Source organism: Bison bison, unplaced genomic scaffold, assembly GCF_000754665.1.
Source record: "Bison bison bison isolate TAMUID 2011002044 unplaced genomic scaffold, Bison_UMD1.0 scf7180017864040, whole genome shotgun sequence".
NCBI classification, from domain to species: domain Eukaryota; kingdom Metazoa; phylum Chordata; class Mammalia; order Artiodactyla; family Bovidae; genus Bison; species Bison bison.
Genome location: NW_011494612.1, coordinates 1608902 through 1630181, shown reverse-complemented (window position 1 = coordinate 1630181; position 21280 = coordinate 1608902). Strand labels below are relative to the sequence as shown.

Below are 21280 nucleotides of genomic sequence, written 5' to 3'. Positions count from 1 at the left end.
TTTAAAAGAGTTAGGTAGTAGGCACTAGAAATAAAAATAAATGAGACCTAATCTAACTTACAAGCTTTTGCACAGCAAAGGGAAACCATAAAAAAATGAAAAGACAACCAACCTACAGAATGGGAGAAAATATTTGCAAATGATGCTACAGACAGGGGCTTAATCTTCAAAATATACAAACAGCTTATACAGTTCAACAACAAAAAGACAACCCAATTGAAAAACTGTCAGAAGATCTTAATAGACAGTTCTCCAAAGAAGACATACAGACAGCCAATAGGCAACATGAAAAGATGTCAACATCACTAATTATTAGAGAAATACAAATCAAAACTACAGTGAGGTGCCACTTAACACCAGTCAGAATGGCCATCATTAAAGTATCTACAAATAAAAATGCTGGAGAGGGTGTGGAGAAAAGGGAACCCCCCTGTACTGCTGGTGGGAATGTAAGTTGTTGTAACCACCATGGAAAACAGTATAGAGGTTCTTCAAAAAACTAAAAATTGCCATATGATCCAGCAACCCCACTCCTGGGCATATACCTGAACAAAACTATAATGCAAAAAGATGCATCACCCCTGTGTTTATAGCAGCACCATTCACAGCAGCCAGGTCATGGAGACTGCCTACATGTCCATCAACAGATGAATGGGTAAAGAAGATGTGGTACATATATACAATGGATATATTGTAATCTATATATGCAGTGGATAAACTGTAATGGGAAAGAATATTAAAAATAGAATGTATGTGTATAACTAAGTTACTTTCCTGTACAGCAGAGATTGGCACAATACTGTCAACCAACTGTACTCCAATTAAAAAAATAAAAGAGTAAGGTAGTAAATACAAAAAATCTTAAGTAATACATATTTTCTTTGTTTTGGTCATTTTATAGTCGATACACACATAATTTGCCATCTCTTTTTAACTGAACATTGAAAGTTAATCTTGAATCCTCCCATTTTCAAAAATTTAAGTGAATATGTTTATTTCTACTAGGGACATAGACTATTTTGAATTCTGTGCTTATCTTAAATCAGTCTTTAAGGTGATGTGTGCTAAGTCGCTTCAGTTGTGTCCAACTCTTTGAGACCCTGTGGACTTTAGCCCACGAGGCTCCTCTGTCCATGGGATGCTCTAGACAAGAATACTGAAGTGGGTTGCCATGCGTGCCTCCAGGAGATCCTCCTGACTCAGGAATCAAACCCGCATCTCTTAAGTCTCCTGTGTTGGTTGACATGTTCTTTGCCACTAGCGCCACCTAGGAAGCCCCAAAGGAATAAATAAGGGACTAATACACATACCTTAATTTTTCATCCTTTCTAATGAAAATTTTAGATCATCTATTTGAAGAATTACGTTGATTCAGAATCTTTAGCAAGTTATATTTGTTAATTGATGGGTGTATCAGTGTGATTACTTTAAAATGCAGTATCAGAAATGTATTTTTTCCAGAAAACTGATATTAATGATTTAAAATTTTTATTGCAGCTAGAACGAGTAAATCTGTCCGCAGCTCAGACACTGAGAGCAGCTTTCATTAAGGTGAGGCACGGATAATTTATTATTGTGGTGGTTAAAATGTATCTTATAAAGAAATCTAAATACCATGTCATAAATGTCAGTTTATTTTTTTAACCTTTCTTTTTGGGTACCTTTCTCTTTTGTTTTTGTTCTGCTGTTTAGTGAAAACCTTTTCAGTCATCTTGTGCCTGTTTTAGTGTTACACTTTTAAAAGCTTAAAACACTTCTAAAAAGTGAATTGGAACAAGTGCTCTTTCAGTAGCATTCAGCTGTTCATCACTTTGTGCTTTTAAACTGACTTCTTCAGAATGTTTTCTCTTTAGCTTTAGAGTATATTTTAAAATTCTGTTTTATTTGACATATTCAAAACTTTTATAAAGTTAAACCCAAAGATTTTCTTCATGCTGTTTTTAACTATAGAACATAAGTGTAAAACTGTGTTTTGAATGGGAAAATAAGAGCTCTGTGTTGATCACATCAAGGATATTTTGAGGATCAGCTGAGTCACTCAGGGTGAACTTTTTCATTGTCTTATTGTTTCATTGCCCTGAAGATATTAAGTTGATAATCCCTAGCTTACATGTTGCTGTTGAGCATTTAAAACATAGCAAGTTCAAATTGAGTTGTACTCCAGGTTTATAAGCAACTCAGTAATATGTATTATGTTGATTGCATGTTGAAATGATAATATTTTGGGTGTACTCTTAAAATAACTTCATTTGTTTTTTCTATTTTTTTAATGTGGCTACTAAGAATTTTAAATCAGATAGGCTCCTACCAAATATTTCTATTGGATAGCCCTACTCCACTTACTGAATGCAGCCTTTCATATAAGACTTAATCCATTTCATCCTGAATACATATCCATCCCAAGTCACTTCAGTTGTGTCTGACTCTTGTGATACCATGAACTGTAGCCTGCCAGGCTACTCTGTCCATGGGATTCGCCAGGCAAAAATACTGGAGTGGGTTGCCATTTCCTTCTCCAGGGTATCTTCCCGACCCAGGGATTCAACCCACGTTTGATCCTCTTATATCTCCTTCACTGGCAGGCAGGTTCTTTACTACTAGCGCCACCTGGGAAGACCTAAATACGTATCAGGATACCCAAAATTTTGATTTTTATTTACTTTTTGTGTGTTTTCTCCCTTCAGTAGCTAAAACAACTTATATTTCAAGTATTTTAATGTTTAAATCTAGAATAAATTTATAGCTGAGTCTCATTGGAGTTGAAACTGTGAATATTCAGCTTGATTTCTTTTTATGGCAGAGGTTAGCTTATTGATACCTTGCTTACCTGGTAGCATAAATAATGCCGTTAGACATCTATTTCACTACTAGAAATTACATTTTGTGTATTGATCAGTACTATTTTGATGTAATACTCTAAATGCAGTGCCCGTATACACAGGCATACTAATTTTATTTAAATATATCCTGCCAAATCATTGGATTAATGAAGAGAATGAATGAAGTAGCACCATCCTTAGTGGAGTTTTTTGTTGTTTATTTGTTTTTCATTTTCTTCTTTGCATTAAGTATCAGTGTGATTTTGAATGGTATATTTGGTTGTCAGGGTGGCATCATAGGGACTATTTTAATCATCTTTGTGGCCAAAGAAGGAAAAGTGATCTGTTACACACCACAATATTGATAAGGCAAAAGGGTTTTTGGCTTTTCTGATACCAAGAAGAGAGAGAAACTTCTCCTGTGTGTCCTCATAAGGACGACTCACTCTGAAGTATTTATTATATACCCACTGACAGTCATAAAAGACATAAAATAATGAACTTTATTAAGCTTTTCCTTGTAATATCCTTATATATAAGCTGACATTTTAACTCTAAAGTATAATTAAAAAGCAAACTGTTTAAAGTATGTGGTTATGATAAATCTGGTTAAATATGATAGATCTGGATAAATTTTATTCATGGCACCGATTCTTTTTTTTTTTTTTTTTAATTTATTTTAATTGGAGGCTATTTACTTTACAGTGTCATGGTGGTTTTTGCCATACATTGACGTGAGCCAGCCATGGGTGTGCTTGTGTCCCCCCGTCCTGTACCCCCCTCACACCTCCCTCCCCATCCTCTCTCTCTGGGTTGTCCCAGTGCACCAGCTTTGAGTGCCCTATTTCACGCATTGAACTTGGACTAGTCATCTGTTTCACATATGGTAATATACATGTTTCAGTGCTATTCTCTCAAATCATTCCACCCTTGCCTTCTCCCACAGAGTCCAAAAGTCTGTTTTTTACATCTGTGTCTCTTTTGCTGTCTTGCATATAGGGTCGTCATTACCATCTTTCTAAATTCCTTATATATGTGTTAATATATTATATTTGTGTTTTTCTTTCTGACTTATTTCACTCTGTATAATAGGCTCCAGTTTTATCCACCTCATTAGAACTGACTCAAATGTGTTCTTTGTAATGCTGAGTAGTATTCCATTCAGGACAGTGTGATCACTCACCTAGAGCCAGACATCCTGAATGCGAAGTCAAGTGGGCCTTAGGAACCATCACTATGAACAAAGCTAGTGGAGGTAATGGAATTCCAGTTGAGCGATTTCAGATCCTAAAAGGTGATGCTGTGAAAGTGCTGCACTCAATATGCCAGCAAATTTCTAAAACTCAGCAGTGGCCACAGGACTGGAAAAGGTCAGTTTTCATTCCAGTCCCAAAGAAAGGCAATGCCAGAGAATGTCAAACTACCACACTATTGCACTCATCTCATGCTAGCAAAGTAATGCTCACAATTCTCCAAGCCAGGCTTCAGAAGTACATGAACCGCAAACTTCCAGATGTTCAAGCTGGATTTAGAAAAGGCAGAGGAACCAGAGATCAAATTGCCAACATATGTGGGATCATCAGAAAAGTGAAAGAATTCCAGAAAAACATCTACTTCTGCTTTATTGACTATGCCAAAGCCTTTGTGTGGATCACAACACACTGTTGAAAAGTCTTCAAGAGATGAAATACCAGACCACCCGACCTGCCTCGTGAGAAATCTATATGCAGATCAAGAAGCAACAGTTAGAACTGGACATGGAACAACAGACTGGTTCCAGATAGGGAAAGGAGTACGTCAAGGCTGTGTATTGTCACCCTGCTTATTTAACTTACATGCAGAGTACATCATGAGAAATTCTGGACTGGATGAAACAAATTGGAATCAAGATTGCTGGGAGAAATAGCAATAACTTCAGATATACAGATGACACCATCCTTATGGCAGAAAGTGAAGAAGAACTAAAGAGCCTCTTGATGAAAGTGAAAGAGGAGAGTAAAAAAGTTGGCTTAAAGCTAACATTCAGAAAACTATGATCATGGCATCTGGTCCCATCACTTCATGACAGATAGATGGGGGAGACAGTGGAAACAGTGACAGACTTTATTTTTGGGGGCTCCAAAATCACTGTAGATACTGACTGCAGCCATGAAATTAAAAGATGCTTGCTGATTGGAAGAAAAGTTATGACCAACCTAGACAGCATATTAAAAACAGAGACATCACTTTGCCCGCAAAGGTCCATCTAGTCAGAGCTATGGTTTTTCCAATAGTTGTCGTGTATGGATGTGAAAGTTGGACTATAAAGAAAGCTGAGTGCTGAAAAATTGATGCTTTTGAACTCTCGTGTTGGAGAAGTCTCTTGAGAGTCACTTGGACTGCAAGGAGATCCAACTAGTCCATCCTAAAGGAAATCAGTTCTGACTATTCATTGGAAGGACTGATGCTGAATCTGAAACTCCAGTACTTTGGCCACCTGATGTGAAGAACTGACTTATTTGAAAAGACCCTGATTCTGGGAAAGATTGAAGGCAAGAGGAGAAGGGGTCGACAGAGGATGAGGTTGTTAGGTGGCATCACCGACTCAATGCACATGAGTTTGAGTCAACTCCAGCAGTTGGTGATGGACAGGGAGGCCTGGCATGCTGCAGTCCATGACGTCACAAAGAGTTGGACATGACTGAGTGACTGAACTGAACTGAATATTCCATTGTGTATATGTACCACAAATTTCTTATCCATTCGTCTGCCAATGGACATCTAGGTTGCTTCCATGTCCTAGCTGTTGTAAACAGCATGGCACTGATTTTTAATTAGGGATAGTGAGAGTTATTTGGAGGAAAGTATATTAGTTTTGCATTGATTTATTCTTAATTACTGTATTCTGTTTGGTAAAAATTTCAAATGATTTTAAAGGAGGGCATGCATTAAAAACATTAAGATTTTTGTGATTTTTAAACTTTAATTTACTTGGAAAAAAACCATGCCTAGCCATATGTCTGTATTTATATCCAGTTATATTTTCATGTTTCCAGTTCTTGGTTCATAGCACCAGTGATATTTATCAAGCTTTAATACCTATTTTTGTTATTTGGAGAAAAATAATTTTTCCCAAGATACTAGTGATTATTATCTCTTATGATATCAATCCTGCTTTCCCCTCTGGGAGGTTTCTGATAATGTTAAGGATCATTGATCCCAAGAGAGGGTATTTCTGCCCTTGGCTTTTCATAAAAGTTGGATAGCACAAAGTTTAAGATTGTATTCTGAAGGAAAACTTGAAGGTATAGGTACAGTGTCTGATATAAGGGTTTTTCAGTTGAGTCACTGGTTGTGTTTGAGGCCTCTAAGATAAAAAGTAGCATAACTAGGACGTCAGCCAGAAGATGCTAAACTACTGTTCCCAGAGTATGTGCCAAGCTACCTCAGGACCCCGCAGAAAACTCAGAGGGGGTCATGAGATATTTTAAACATTTGAAGGAATAGAGTGATTTCAACATTAGCTTGACACTGTGTGAACTACTAGCTTGAGATAGTTTGCAGTTTCAACATCTTCAACTGGGCTGCATTCCTTTCAGTGATGTCATATCTTTGTGAAACTGCTGTTGATAGAAAGCAAGTTCACAAGAAAATCAATGTATAATAGGAAATGAATAACATTTGAGAAATCGTGCAGTGCCCAACAGGTTCTCACATCTCATTAATAAAATAAATCATGATTATTTAAGAATAAATAAAATATTTTTCTTTCAATTCATGTGATTTTTAAAGGCTACTGAGTTGTTGGGACGTAAGTACTTACTAAAGTTGTTTGAACTTTATTTACTGCACAGCAGTGTTAGGTATTTCGGTATTTCTTCTGGCACTGAGAACACTGAACTAAGAAAGAGTAGGGATGTCTGTGAGGACTCTAATGCTGCAGCTATGGCATGTGAGGGCTCCAGACGAACTGGGTACTGAAAGCGTTCTTCTCAGACTTGCAGAAGCGTTTTATTTTTTCCGTACTTTATTATAACTTAACCAAAGAAGTTGTATTTTTCTGTTGACATTCTCTGGAAGCACATAGAAAATCCCCCACTTTCTAAGATAATTCATTGTGTAGGTAGATTTAATGTTACTCAGAGAAAATAAACCACTCTTACCAAATACTGGCTTGTTTCACTCTTACCAAATAACTATGTTATTTTGTGGCAGTTTACCAAATTAATAATGTTGACACCATCTTAAGCCTTTTTTGTACAGCTTATCTTTCAACAACTCTTTTTATTAAAATAGATTCTTAAATACATTCATGAGAGGGAAAATTAAACAGATTTTAAAGAAGAAATCATTAGGACATACTTTATTATCTGTCTAAATGACTTTCCTGTAAGCATTTGACAACAGTTAAAATGATCCCAGGATTGAACTAAATGTGTGTTTTCTTTTCTGCTTTCATTCCACAACCTTTCAGTTTTTGGTACTTGAAATCTAATAAGAAGCAAGATGTTATAATGTAAAGAGCTGAAGAAAGCTAAAACTGCAGTGGTTCCAGAACTGAGGAGGCAGAGGCTAAACATAACTTGGTCCGTCAGGAGGCAAATAAATTGCCATTTGATAGATCATATTTACTATGTAGTACCAGGGCAAAAAAAAAGAGGGAATCATCAGCATAATGATTAAAATTGGCAGGCATCCTAAAAGAAACAGAGTGTGATTACAAAAATTTTTTTAAATAGTAAAATGGGGCAGAATTACAAGGGAAAATCCAAATCTTGAAAACTAACTTTGGTAAACTCAGGACTTTTTATGTTCAATCTTGAAATGGCTAGATTTTAGTGCCCTAGGGAATTTAAGTAACAGAATCAATGCAAGCTCATTAGTGAAACAAGCTCAGGAGGTAGTAAAAGGATTAATGGTTTTCTGAAAGCTAGTGAAGGAAATAATATTCTTGCTGCAAAAATAAAGTAGGAAATGAAAATCATTGTGTGAGAATGTAGTTAAGGAATCATATAGCTTCAATAAAACTTCCAAAATGAATCCTGGTTTTTTTTGTTGTTGTTTTTCCTGAAAGTTTGTTAATTTAAATGCAGAGAATCTGAAGGAAAAAAATTGGTGAGATGAGTTACTGTTTGATTTTCAAGTTGAAATATTGCTTAATGAAAAAGAGCTAAAAATCTTCAGTGTTTTTAAACTCTTGAAAAAGGTAATTGAAAAACTGTCTTTATGTACATATATCCTGTACGTATATTTACTCTTCATTTCTATGTTTGTTATTAGTTTGATTGCAAGAGAGTATAAATGAGAAGTAGGAAATGTTAAATACATTATGTTCAGATGGAAGTTTGGATCGTGACTGTAGTAATTTATGGATGCACAAACTCTCCCCATACATAAGTGAATGGCATCACGACGCTTGCTTTGCAAAGATTTCTGCCCTTATTTTTAAGTTGATCAGTTTAAGGAGGTCCTAAGAGATTCTGAATGGTTAGGTTTTGGCTTTAAAATATTGATTCAGTTTCTGTATTTCAAAACTAGCTTTCTCTTTCTTATAGGCTGAAAAAGAAAATCCGGGACTCACACAAGACATAATTATGAAAATTTTAGAGAAAAAAAGTGTAGAAGTCAACTTCACAGAGTCCCTTCTTCGAATGGCAGCTGATGATGTAGAAGGTAATCAGAAAGTCTTGTTTAGTTTTCTTACAGATATTGAAAAGCTCTTCCTCCAAATCTTTCTTATTTGATAAAAGTGGCTTCTCTCCTCCCTTCCTCTCCCCTTTCCCTTCTCCTCCCTTCCCTCTTACTGTTAGTGTTATTATTATTTTGAAATGAAAATGGGGGGTTGGCGCAGGAGGTACGAACCCATATAAAATAGAAATGTAGTTCTTTTTATTTTTTGTCAGATTGAGTTACTAGAAGTAAAGCATTTGTTTATGCTGCATGGTTTATTTTTCCCCCTAGTAATTAATACGTTTGATGAGTTCTAGTTTAATGAAGAGACAAGCTCTTTGGCATGGTGGTTTTATTTTGTGTTGAGTTTATGTAGATACCAGTTTGAAAGTAATGAGTTTCTTCTTTTTAAACTTTGGTATAGCATGTTTGTGGGGGGTTTTTTTGTTGTCGTTGTTGGCAAGGTAATGTCTCTGCTTTTTATTTATTTATTTATTTTAATTGGAGGCTAATTACAATATTGTATTCAAATGTAGGTTTGAGAGAACAATATTACTAATCATCCTTTTGGCCTCTTTTCACATTTTTGCTTTTTAAAATGATTAGAAATGTTTGTGTGCTTGGTCACTAAGTCATGTCCAGTTCTGCAACCCCATGGACTGTAGCCCACCAGGCTCCTCTGTCCGTGGGATTCTCCAGGCAAGAATACTGGAGTGGGTTGCCATCTCCTTCTCCAGGGGATCTTCCCGACCCAGGGTTCGAACCCATTTCCTGCATTATCAGGCAGATTCTTTAGCACTGAGCCACCTAGAAAGCCCTGGGTTTCACTTAAATTTAGTAGTCATTTTCCCTGTAATTTAGAAAAACATAGAGGTATAATATCTCATGTTTATTAAGGGAGAACAAAAATAGATGTTTTAACTGATTCTGTAAATTATGAGAAAGTCCTCATTATTATTCTGGATTGAGCACCTGCAGCCTGTCAGGCCAGGTTGTATTGATGAGTTGGTAGAGTTGTAATGTTTCCAAGCCTACGGTGAATCTGGTTGTGAAGTTTTTGCTTTTGCTGCATCTGACTAAACTTCCTTACCAAAGTTGCTGTTTTTTGATACCAAGCCTTATGTTGGACTTTCTATGGTGGTATTTTTGTTTTAAGTGAGATTTCAAGAATGTGCTGAAGACTTTAGTAGGTTTGGAGTTTTGATGTAATGAGCCGTTGTATGTTGAATGTAGAGGTTTCTTTAATTAAACTCATATTCACCATTGGCAGATATATATTGCCATTGTATTTGTTACAAACGTCATTACTTACCAAATGTTCCTTGTGAAATGTAACTTGAGAGGCCTGAAAAATTTGATTAAGCCTTCCTTTAAAATTTTATTTATTTCTAAGATTTCATGGAATTTCCATTTATCCCATATTGAAGATGTTCATTTTTTTATCTTCTGATATTTTACTTCGAGGGACCCTAATACAACTACTGAACTGAGTTAAACTGTAATTAATTCTGCTTTGCAACCTTGTTCTTCCTAGTTTTCTAGCCTTTTATCTCCCCTCTCACCTCCTTGACCAACACATTGGAAATTCTTAGACTTGAATTTGGCAGCAAGTTGCATAATGTTTTTTACTACGTATTTATTTCATCAGAGTATATGATTGAACGACCAGAGCCAGAATTCCAGGACCTAAATGAAAAGGCACGAGCACTTAAACAAATTCTCAGCAAGATCCCAGATGAGATCAACGACAGAGTGAGGTTTCTGCAGACAATCAAGTAAGCAGCTTCTTGTTTGGTTCTTCTTTTTTAAGTACTTCAAAAGGACCACTCATTTTAGATGTTTTACTGTGGTATGACATTAATTTTAAGTTGAAATATTAATTTGAAATTAAAAATTTGAAAATTACCATATTTTTCATTAATTTCTAAACTGTCTCTGGCTTCTGAGTATAGTAAAATATTTTAGAATGTTTCATTTAAAAGCAGAGAATGGAATGTACATAAACTAGAATGCAGTTTGAACTTCATAAGTGGAAGAATGTAAATGTCAGATTAAAGTGAAGAGGGTAGTTGAAGAGATTGATAACAAAGGATACAAATACTGTTTTTTATTTCAGAAATAGTTCACGTTATTAGCACAATGGTGTACTCTTAGTTGTAAATAACACTTTCTAATACTGACCAAATTGTGAACCTCCCAAAATCCTTGTATTTGGGATGTAGAGTGAAAGAAATTGAGCTGACACAGTTCAGTTCAGCCAGGAAGCATGCTGATGGGCAGCAGCAAGAAGTGTTCTTCTCAAACAGGGACATAGCACCTCCACCCAGGGGCATTCTCAGGGGTGAGAGGGTGGAGGAGTCAGAAGGGAACTCCAAACGTAATTTCTAGATGAGTATTTTTAAACTAAAGAATCTGATAATTTTATTTCACCTCAATGGGTAGAACACAAAACTGGGAATAACTAGTGGGACTATCAGTGCAACCTTTTGTGAAACAAGTAGAAATTGCTAGAAAGGAGTGGGAGGGAGGTTCAAGAGGGTAGGGACAAATGTCTACATGTGGCTGATTCATGTTGTTGTATGGCAGAAACCAACACAGCGCTGTAAAGCAATTATCTTCCAATTAAAACAAGTTTAAAAAAGCAGGTAAGCACTACTGGAACAAGACTGTGTAAAAAATTGCTAGAAAGGAAGGATTTAGCACAGATTTTTTTCTGGAAGAAGCTGCAACATAACATTATATCTTTCAAGAACTGAAGGAGGCTCCCCTGGAATAATAAATATTACCATACATCTCACAGGAAGAGTGTTCTTTGTAATTCACATAGCAAAATTATATTTTAGCTGATTGGCTACATTGTATTGGGATAGAGGGAGGAGTGTGACCCATTTTAGAAAATGATGGTAATAGGTACCAACTCGGCTATCAAGGAATGACTGTGTTCTTTTTGGTCCTCTGATTGAGTATCAGAAAGTACAAAAGACTCCATTGACTAGTCAAAGTCCATGTCACTGAGACTAAGACCTTAAGGTAAATATTTTTACTTTTATTGGCAAGCCTCAGCTTTCTTTAGTAGTTTTTATTACAGATTTTTATTTTCAGTTTTGTGTAAAGTGAACATGTTTGGCCCATAAAAGGATAATTGTCAGTGATCTCAAACACAGCTGTTTAAACACGTATTTCTAGAATTTTTAAATAATATAATTTATTTCGATAATCATATGCTACATCTCTATAACCTGGTTGGAACTTAAGCAGACTGACTCCAAGGACTTCTCTGGTGCTTGCCAATCATAGAGATTCATAATGTCAGTCTAATCAAGTGATTGAAAAAAAGAATGTTTATGCTGTTTGGAAGAGGCCTGGTAAAGGACATCCTGTATATTGGATGTCAGTAGGTAAGAGGGAAAATAGTGTTGTGGTTGAAGCTGGAAGTGAGATGGTATGCCCAGAACCCTCAGCCTGCTATTTTGATACCCTCTTTCCACTTCAAGGACTCCCGGACTCATCTCTGCTAAACCCATTGTTACTGTAAAGAGAGAGAGTTTGAAAACTACTTTATTACCAGCCTCACTTTAATCATAAGGAAGTTGATGTCAAGAGTCTCTGAGCCTTGTCCTTAGTCATTGACAGAGGCTGAATTAGGGTCTTGTCTCTCATTTATGGGGCAATAATAGTATTTCAGTTCTGTTTTCTGGAATGTGCTCCGCACAACTGAATTAAGATTACTGGCAATTAAAATTTATTTTGTATCCATTTTAAGAGGGATAACTTGCCGTGAAAATTTTGTTGATAATATGTATTGTTTCTAAGACTGAAATTTAACCATGTGTGTATTAGCATGGATGGCTGTGGCTATTTGTATCACTGACACATATAGATAAATTTTGATATATATTGTTACTGCTGTTAATTGTTTGACAAATTAGTGGATAAAATTGAGCCGAAATAAAAACAGTTTATCCTTCAAGCACAGCAAATTGTGCAGTTTTTATTTTACTTTCTCATACTTAAGGTGAATATCCTCTTCTCTCATTCTTTTCACAATACTTCTCAATATACCTATATCAAATACTTACTGTCTTAGCACTGTACAAAATGCTGTGTGAGAAAGTAACTCCTGTCAGATGACAAATATCTGTATATACCGGCAAACCTAGGTTTGACTTGCTAACAGTTTGCTTTGTGACCTTGGTAAGTTGCTTAGCTTCTGTGACTCTAGTTTCTGCCTGTGAAGATGAGGGTAACGGTTGTTAATTGAAAATGTATACATAGTGCCTAGCACAGAATCTAGCACCACAGCACATAAAGCATTGTGCAATAAGATTTGTTTTTTCCCTCTATGAAGTTGAATAGGAAAAATGATTTGATTAATGTTTCTGTTTGACTGCATTTGAGCTTATGCAAATACTTTATAAAATTAGTTCTTAGGATACTTTCCAATTAATAGATAACTAGTGGAATCTGGATTTAATAGTCCAGAAATCTCTGCATTTAACTCTTTACCCTTATCTATATTTGAATATTCATAGGTGAGGGTTTGTAAGGGTTGGTTTTGATGATGGCCTCAAAATAGCTTTTCCGGGGTGTCCAGTCTAGACCAAACTGAACATACAGCATAGGAATTTCCTTCCTGCAGTATGTTTGTATAAACATAATTACACAAATTTGGGTGACAGAAGTTCTACTGTCCCATGCAAGTTTTTTGTAAGATGTATTACATTTCTTCTGATGCCTCTTGCCCTTTTCAGTATATATGTTTCCCCAAAGTTGTCCCACGAAATACATGCAAGTTGCTAAAATTCCTTCCTACTCTGTCCATCCTATATGTCTCTTATCGCAGAATTCATAAATTCCAAACTCTGCATGTGCTTAGTCACTCCGTTGTGTCCAGCTCTTTGCGACCCCATAGACTGTAGCGTGACAGGCTCCTCTGTCCGTGGGATTCTCCAGACAAGAATACTGGAGTGTGTTGCCATGCACTTCTCCAGGGGATCTTCCCAACCCAGGGATGCACTACAATTGTTTTACCCCTCAGGTTTTCCTCAGTTTTTTATTTGTTTAATTGTCTGAAGTTGTGTGTGCGTGTGCGCGCGCGTGTGTACTGGTATTTTCTCTTCAGGACACAGACCCTCAGGTTGTTAACTACCTTCTCTGGCGCAAACCTTAGTGCTGTAAATGAAGATGCATTTCTGTGTACACACAGATCATCTAATATTTGACATAAATTGCTGCAGATTATCTTAGAGAAGGCCAGGCCTAGGGACAATCTTGGTCTTTATAAAGCTCTGTGGCAAATAGGGGATCAAAGCTCAACGTTAGGTTCTGAGTTCCCAAACAGTAGTTTCCAAACTTGGTTCATCAGCAGAATCATGTGGGGAGCTTTTTTCTCTTTTGAAGTACAGATTCCCAATATTCCATAAAGTACACTACAAAATATGGTTGTCTTATAAACAGCTGTCTGATTACTGTAATTTGCTTTATTGTATTCCCTTTGAATAAGCTTACTTCAAACCCACAGGTGTTTGAAGAATCTTCCATATCCAGAGATTGGACATTTTTTAATTTGTTGAAATTGTCATTTTTCTCACATAATAGGATGGTTGTACGACACCGTCATTAAGCAGTAGGGGGCTTAATGCCTGTCTCAGCAATACAGGGATACAGCTTTCCTGAAAACATAAAGGAACAGTTAATGTAACTAAAAATTGTTATTACTAGAGGTCAAAAAAAAAAGAGTGGACAGGTATAATTTCTATGTAAACTTATTGTCCTTTTTGAATATCTGATGTTTTAATGTTTCAGCCTGTTACCGACGAGTGACTTACAAGAGGTAATAAGGAAATATTTATTGAAATATTGAATTAGAAGGTCATTACTACTGCAGAATAAGCTAAAATGCTTTTTTATACTAAAAGCTTTTATATTTGTAATTTTTAGAATTTCCATATGCTTATTTACTAAAAATAAACTGTGAAACACACAGAAAAATCTGGACACGGAGCTTTTTGGTTTTCTTTAAATAGTTTAGCTGAAATGTTTTAAGTATGAAATAACTAAAATCTGACATTTGTGATTAAAAGGTAGGTAATAAAAGGTTGTATTTTGGGTAGTCTAGACTGATGTTTTACTAATTCATCTCCTTACACTTGCATTGCATTTGAACAGCAAAATTTGTAGCAGTTAACAGCTAAGAGAATGGATATGAAAAAGAGAAGATTTGCCTTAGAGACTGAGAGGCTGTTTGAGAATACAGAATTACAATAAGTTCAGTTTGCTAGAATATTGCTATGAAGTTAGAACACGGAAATTGAAAAGGGCGTACATAGAAAAGATGAGAATTTTTAAAAATGATACAGGGATAGGAAGAAAAGTCAACTCAAATGAGAATGATTGATTTCTTCTCTCTTTAGAAAGGGAAGAAAAATGCTGATGCACGTGTAGTCAAAGGATGATTGTTGGAAAGGTTAAGGTAGAAGAATATTCTGATTTTGTCTCTCCCAGAAATATAAATATATTTTCTAAGGAAAATAGTGACAGCAAAGATTTGAAAGAGGAGAATATGTGGTTGTTAGAGAGGAGGCTAGATAAATGTGTCTTAAGGGAGAATAGCTACATCTGAGGAGGAAATAGTTTAAACATCAAAGCTATCAGGTCTATAATTTGAAGTGTTTTAAATACAGGAATGAGTTACATGTAATAGCAAAATTTCATATAGTTGTTCATGAGATGGCAAAAGTGAATAATACAGTTGCTCAAATTCACCTACATGAGAAAGGAAAAGTCATAACAGGAAAAGATGAGAGTCAGAGGTCTCTTATAAATTTGAGTAGGTAATGCTAAATAAAATGAAAATGTTTTGGGAAGGTGATGTTAGTTGTGTAGTATTTCCTCAGCAGTGCAAAAGTAGCTGGGATCACAGGAGGACACAGGCTAAATCCCCCACTTAACCAGCCAGTCAAATATTTGGCTTGATACAGTGTTCATATGGTAATTAAGTATAGTGATTCTTAAACATAGCTGTGTATAGAGACTTCTTTCAAATGAAACTGATTTTAAGAAGATTCTTTTTTTTCCTCACCCAACAGGGATATAGCTAGTGCAATAAAAGAACTTCTTGATACAGTAAACAATGTCTTCAAGAAATACCAATACCAGAACCGCAGGGTAAGTTTAGTAGAAACCTTACAAGCTGCCACCTCAGATGTTGGTTTACATCTAGTTGTTTTATTGAATAATAAGACTGTTGAATTATTGAAAATGGTTTTGTATCATTAATGACTGGATTTGTCCTTGAATTTGAATGTGCTGTTAAATGTGTATTTAAGTGAATACTCCTAAAACTGATTATCTATAATATAAGGTGTATTCTTAATTCTGTGTAATCTTCTGTCTCTGACTTTGGCCTTTGTGTTATTTCTCTTTTCTTACTTGTTTTTTATTTTTTTATTATTATTATTTTTGATGTCTGTAGGCACTCGAACACCAAAAGAAAGAATTCGTAAAGTACTCTAAAAGTTTCAGTGATACTCTGAAAACCTATTTTAAAGATGGCAAGTAAGTATTATCATTTATCCCCCTTTTAAAATTATAAAATTATGTGGCTTTCTATAATACTGAAACCATATATATTTAACTCTTTTACTATATTATTAATACTTAAGTGAACTACTAAGATAGACTATTAAAAATGGAAAGGGGGTGTTTGATAATCCAGCCATGACTATAGTCTGGAGCTGCAGTTGCAGACTTTTTCTGAAAAGGGCCAGATGGCAGGTATTTTAACTTGGTGAGCTTGTTGCAGCTATAGCACTTCACCTCTGCTGCCGTAGTGCAGAAGCAGCTGTCGACAATACGGAAACAAGTGAGCATTTTTATGGCTGAGTTCTAATAAACACTTACTTTATAGACACTGAATTGAATAATTTTCAACTGTCTCATAATATTATTTTGATTTTTTTAAAATTTTTACTGTTTAAAAATGTAAAAGTATTCCTAACTTTCAGGCCATACAGTAGTGAGATTTGGCTTACTGGGCTACTTTACCAACCCCTGAAGCAGTGATTCTCAAACTTTAATAGCCTCAGGGTCATCTGGAGGGCTTGTTATAGACAAAATGTTTTTGGGTCCTACCCAGAGTTTCTGATTCTGTTGGTCTAGGGTGGGCCCAGGAAGTAACATTTCTAAGAAATTTCTAGATGATATGAATGCTACAGGTCTGTTAAGAACTGTTGTACTATAGTTAAAACAGTGGTTCTCAATCCTTTTTGCACATTAAAATCACTTGTATTCAGTGTTTTAAAATCCCAGTGCCTTGACACCCCACCTTCAGAGCTTCTGATTCCATTGGCTTGAGTGGGCCCAGGCTCAGGTGTTTTTTAAAAGTACTTCATGTGTTTTTAAAGGGCCACAAAAGGTTGTGATCCACTGTCGTAGAAGAGAGGCTTTGTGTAAGACAGAAAGTATACTAAAAAGGTAAATTAGATATTATTTTAAAATCTACATATACTCAGCTACAGAACATTCTAGAAAACCAAAAAATACTATGTGATTTATGTATAATACACATGTACATACAATGTATAAACTGATCCAAAGGCTATGTCTTCTGCAACCTCATACTTTATAGAGAATTCTTTGTATCTCAAATAGAATTTTGTGGACAAGACCATTTTCTATCAGTGCTTGAAGCAGAAGAATAAACAGTGATTATTTCAGCTATTGTTGGCAGGGAGCTTTAACATCCTGTCCCACCACTGACATTGTAAGATCCTGATATCCATGTCAAACTATTACAGTATTATTGTAGTAATATTAAAAAGTAATAAAATACATTAGAATGGTATAATGATTTTCAGAGTCATTTTTAATAGTTCAAACAGACTGAAATATTTCCATTTTATTACAAATTAAAGATATTGAGCTAAATATTATTAATAATTTTGTGTTGTTTAATACTGCTATTCAGGTTGTGTAAAGGAAAATGTACCTTGTTGATTTAGTTTAATAAGCTGGCAGGTGTGTTCTGAAAATAAACTTACACCTGTTTTTCCTTGGTCTCCTCTGCTAAGTCCAAATAACCAAAAAGCACATCAAAAGAATAATTTGCATTAAGGAGATTATTTATGATACTGATTAATTAAGAACAACATGGGAAAAGCACATTAAAAGGTAGAAATTCATTTAGAGCATAACTTTGATTAATGTGAAATTATTTACTCTCATCCCTGTTTGTACAGTAGAATCACTTGGGTTCAGTTTTTAAAAATCTTTGTCCTTAGTCCCAAAGTTATTTTTAACAGCTTAAACAGGCATATGGATTATTCAGGTTCCCTGCTACTACTTTTTCTCCATTCAGCAGCTTCCTTTAATTTACCATTATTTGCATATGAATAACATACCACAAGTTTTCTCCCTGTGTCCTCAAAGTTGAAAATTATTAATTAGAGCTTGATCTTTGAGCCATTTTTCAATAGGAGGATGAATTTGCATTGATTCATTTAATTTTTCCTAGGCCCCCTTTGTTGAGGAATGCCTAAGATAAAGATACTGTCAGCCCTTCCTATCCGTAGGTTCCAAATCCCTTTGTTATTGTTTAGTTGCTCAGTGTCCAACTCTTTTGCCCCCCATGGACTGTAGCCCTCCAGGCTCCTCTGTCCATGGGATTTCCCAAGCCAGAATGCTGGGGTGGGTAGCCTTCTCCCCAGGAGAAGGTGATCTTCCCAACCCAGAGATCAAGCCAGCGTCTCCTGCATTGCAGGCGGGTTCTTTACCACTGAGCCACCTGGGAAACTCCAAATCCCTGGATTCAACCAGTTGAAAATTTTTGGAGAAAGAAATTCCAGAAAGTTTCATGGCATTTATATTGTACTTCAGCTATTTACATTGCATTTACACTATATTAAGAATAACAAGTAATCTAGAGATATTACTGGAGGATGTGCCTAGGTTATTTGCAAATACTACACCATTATATATAAGGGACTTGAGCATCCACAGATTCTGGTTTCTGAGGGGACTCCTGGAACCAGTCCTTCTCTGATACTAAGGGGTGATTGTACAAGCTTATGCTCCTGAGAAACTGATAAGGGCATGCAGGGGGACTAGCATCAGCTCTGTGCTCCAGATCACATGAGGGTGGGCTGATAGAAAATGTGGTTCAGAATGAAGTAATTTTTAAGAACATACTTTTACACATTGTCAACTCTTAAATATTGAAACCACATGATTATTTTGTTTTAAAAGTATATTAATTCTAAAAGTAATTCCATTTTTTTTGAAGGAAGGTAAGGATAGGGATGAATCAGATTCAAAGTAATGAACCTTTTCCCAAGTATCATCCCATTGATATACAAATTTTGAGACTGAATATGGTATTTTAGCAGGTCTTATTTTGATAACTTCTGTGAAACCACAGCTGGAGACTACGTTCGAATCCTCCTCTTTGGCCAGTTACATGTTTGACGTATAAAATGAATTCTGGTTGTTGAGGCACCACCCATCATTAGCAGCCCACCAACACCTTATTGCCAGCCAGGACCACTAGGGGGCAGTAACTCCTAGATAGTTTCCAATAATGCAGGACACTTCCAAGCTGTGATAAAAGTTGCTACTCAGTACTAACTTGCATTTGTTGTTGTTGTTGTTCTTAAATAGATTTTATTGCTGCTGCTAGTCGGGCATTTTAAGTATAAATATTTTTAAAGGATTAATTTTTTGGATAAAATTAATACTTACTCTTTTTTTTTTTTGAAACAGGGCAATAAATGTGTTCATAAGTGCCAACCGACTAATTCATCAAACCAACTTGATACTTCAGACCTTCAAAACTGTGGCCTGAGAGTTGTATATGTTAAGAGATGTACTTCTCAGTGGCAGTATTGGACTGCCTTTATCTGTAAATTTTAAAGTTTGACTGTATAAATTATCAGTCCCTCCTGAAGGGATTTAATAATCCAGGATGTTGAATGGGATTATTGCCATCTTACACCATATTTTTGTAAAATGTAGCTTAATCATAATCTCACACTGAAGATTTTGCATCACTTTTGCTATTATCATTCTTTTAAGAATTATAAGCCAAAAGAATTTACGCCTTAATGTGTCATTATATAACATTCCTTAAAAGAATTGTAAATATTGGTGTTTGTTTCTGACATTTTAACTTGAAAGCGATATGCTGCAAGATAATGTATTTAACAATATTTGGTGGCAAATATTCAATAAATAGTTTACATCTGTTAAACATTTCTTTACTTGAAAAAATGCATATATATATGTGAATATATATATGATCAGAAGACCAAGACGACTTGGTGTAATGTCTAAAGAACTTCTAAGGGGAGCTTATTAGCAGTTTATCGGATAATAAAGCAACAAGAATTCGTATTTTTTTGTCCTTAATCACTCTGGGCAAAAAGTAGTTGATGGAGATATTTTTGTTAGTTACTATATTTGAGGTACTGAGTATTTTTCCAACCTATGTTTTAAGAGACTTACGAGAAGCAGATGGCAGTGTGTAGTGTCTTCACATTCTGCTGCCATTTTTGAGCTCTGTGACAATGTAAGATTTAAGTCTTTCTGGTATGCTGGGCCCTAATAAGCTTTGCGCCTTTTTTCCATAAATAGCCACAACTAATAGTAATTTGAAGCTATACCAATGCTAGTTGGTCTGAAATTGTCATGAGTGTTAATAATATTATATACACTCTTTAAATATGTACAGTTTTGTTTCACCATAGAGAAATTCTAAGGAAATTATGTATCAAGTATTCATGTTAAGTGATTTCATTTTTCAATTATGATAAAATAAAGGAAAAAATCAGAATTTGTTTATCTTTTATAAAGATTTTAAATGTTAAACTAATTTCTGTTGAAAATATAAATTTTTTGCTATAATGCAATTTATTCTTTAAAATTTCCCCATTTTAGAAAATAGATTTTTAAAGAATTGCTGTCATTAGCAATACAAAAGGAAATCATCCACTTAGCTGTAAACAGGAAACGTGGAAGAAAGCAAAAAAACTGATAGACGATTGAATGAAATATCATAACTTACAGACATTATACTGATTTTTTTTCTTCAGTGATACTTAGCTAGTAAAACACGTATAATTGGTGATTTTAATACTGTGTATTTTAGGCGTAAGCTGTTTTTCACTCTTGGAAGCAGATGAATGGTGATTTGCAAAACAGACTTGTGAATATATGAAGAAAAGAAATACTGCTTTTCTTTTCTTTGAGCAGCAGACTTTTCTAACATGAACGAGTACTATCTGTCTTCCTGTTCTTTCCCTCCTTAAGAAAACTCACCTGTTAACCAGTCATGCCTCAGCTCATCTTTTTTTTTTTTTTAAATGGTTTTTATCTTTTTATTCTACTATGCAGTATCTCCATTTTTTTTTTTTTTTCCATTTTCATGAAATTTACCTCCAGAAAGGAGATTTAGTCTCAGGATAATTCAGTTTCTTACACGATCCTAGTGGTTTGTGTTTTGGGGTCAGGGAGTCAGATACAACTCTAGAGAACAGAAACATGGCTCCCGAGGGAAGGAAGAAAGGAGACGTTTGTTGAGCACCTCTGTAGCAAGCATTTTTCTAGAGTCATCAATTTCTTATAATTCTCTTTGCAGTCCTATGACTTTGTCATCTGCCTTGCAGTTGAGGAAACTGGCTAAGAGAGCTTCAGTTACAAAACTACAAAACTGGTAATTGCTAGAGCCAGGACTTGAATTCAACATTTGTCTCCAGATTCCACACTCTTTCAACTGAACTGTACTTTATCCATTGCCTAAAATGCAGTGTTCAGTTACA

The 21280-nt window shown here is 35.3% G+C and overlaps 1 protein-coding gene across 1 annotated transcript in view; it reads left to right on the top strand.

The window, feature by feature from the left end:
- PDCD10 (programmed cell death 10) overlaps window positions 1-20362 on the top strand; it is a 48353-nt gene extending 27991 nt beyond the window's left edge. Inside the window, exons 3-8 of the mRNA XM_010835195.1 lie at window positions 1498-1551; window positions 8354-8471; window positions 10117-10243; window positions 15557-15635; window positions 15943-16025; window positions 19227-20362. Of these exons, the coding sequence (XP_010833497.1) occupies window positions 1498-1551; window positions 8354-8471; window positions 10117-10243; window positions 15557-15635; window positions 15943-16025; window positions 19227-19308 (543 nt within the window). The 3' untranslated portion in view covers window positions 19309-20362. The remainder of the gene's footprint in view (window positions 1-1497; window positions 1552-8353; window positions 8472-10116; window positions 10244-15556; window positions 15636-15942; window positions 16026-19226) is intronic.
- The last annotated feature ends 918 nt before the right edge of the window (window positions 20363-21280 follow it).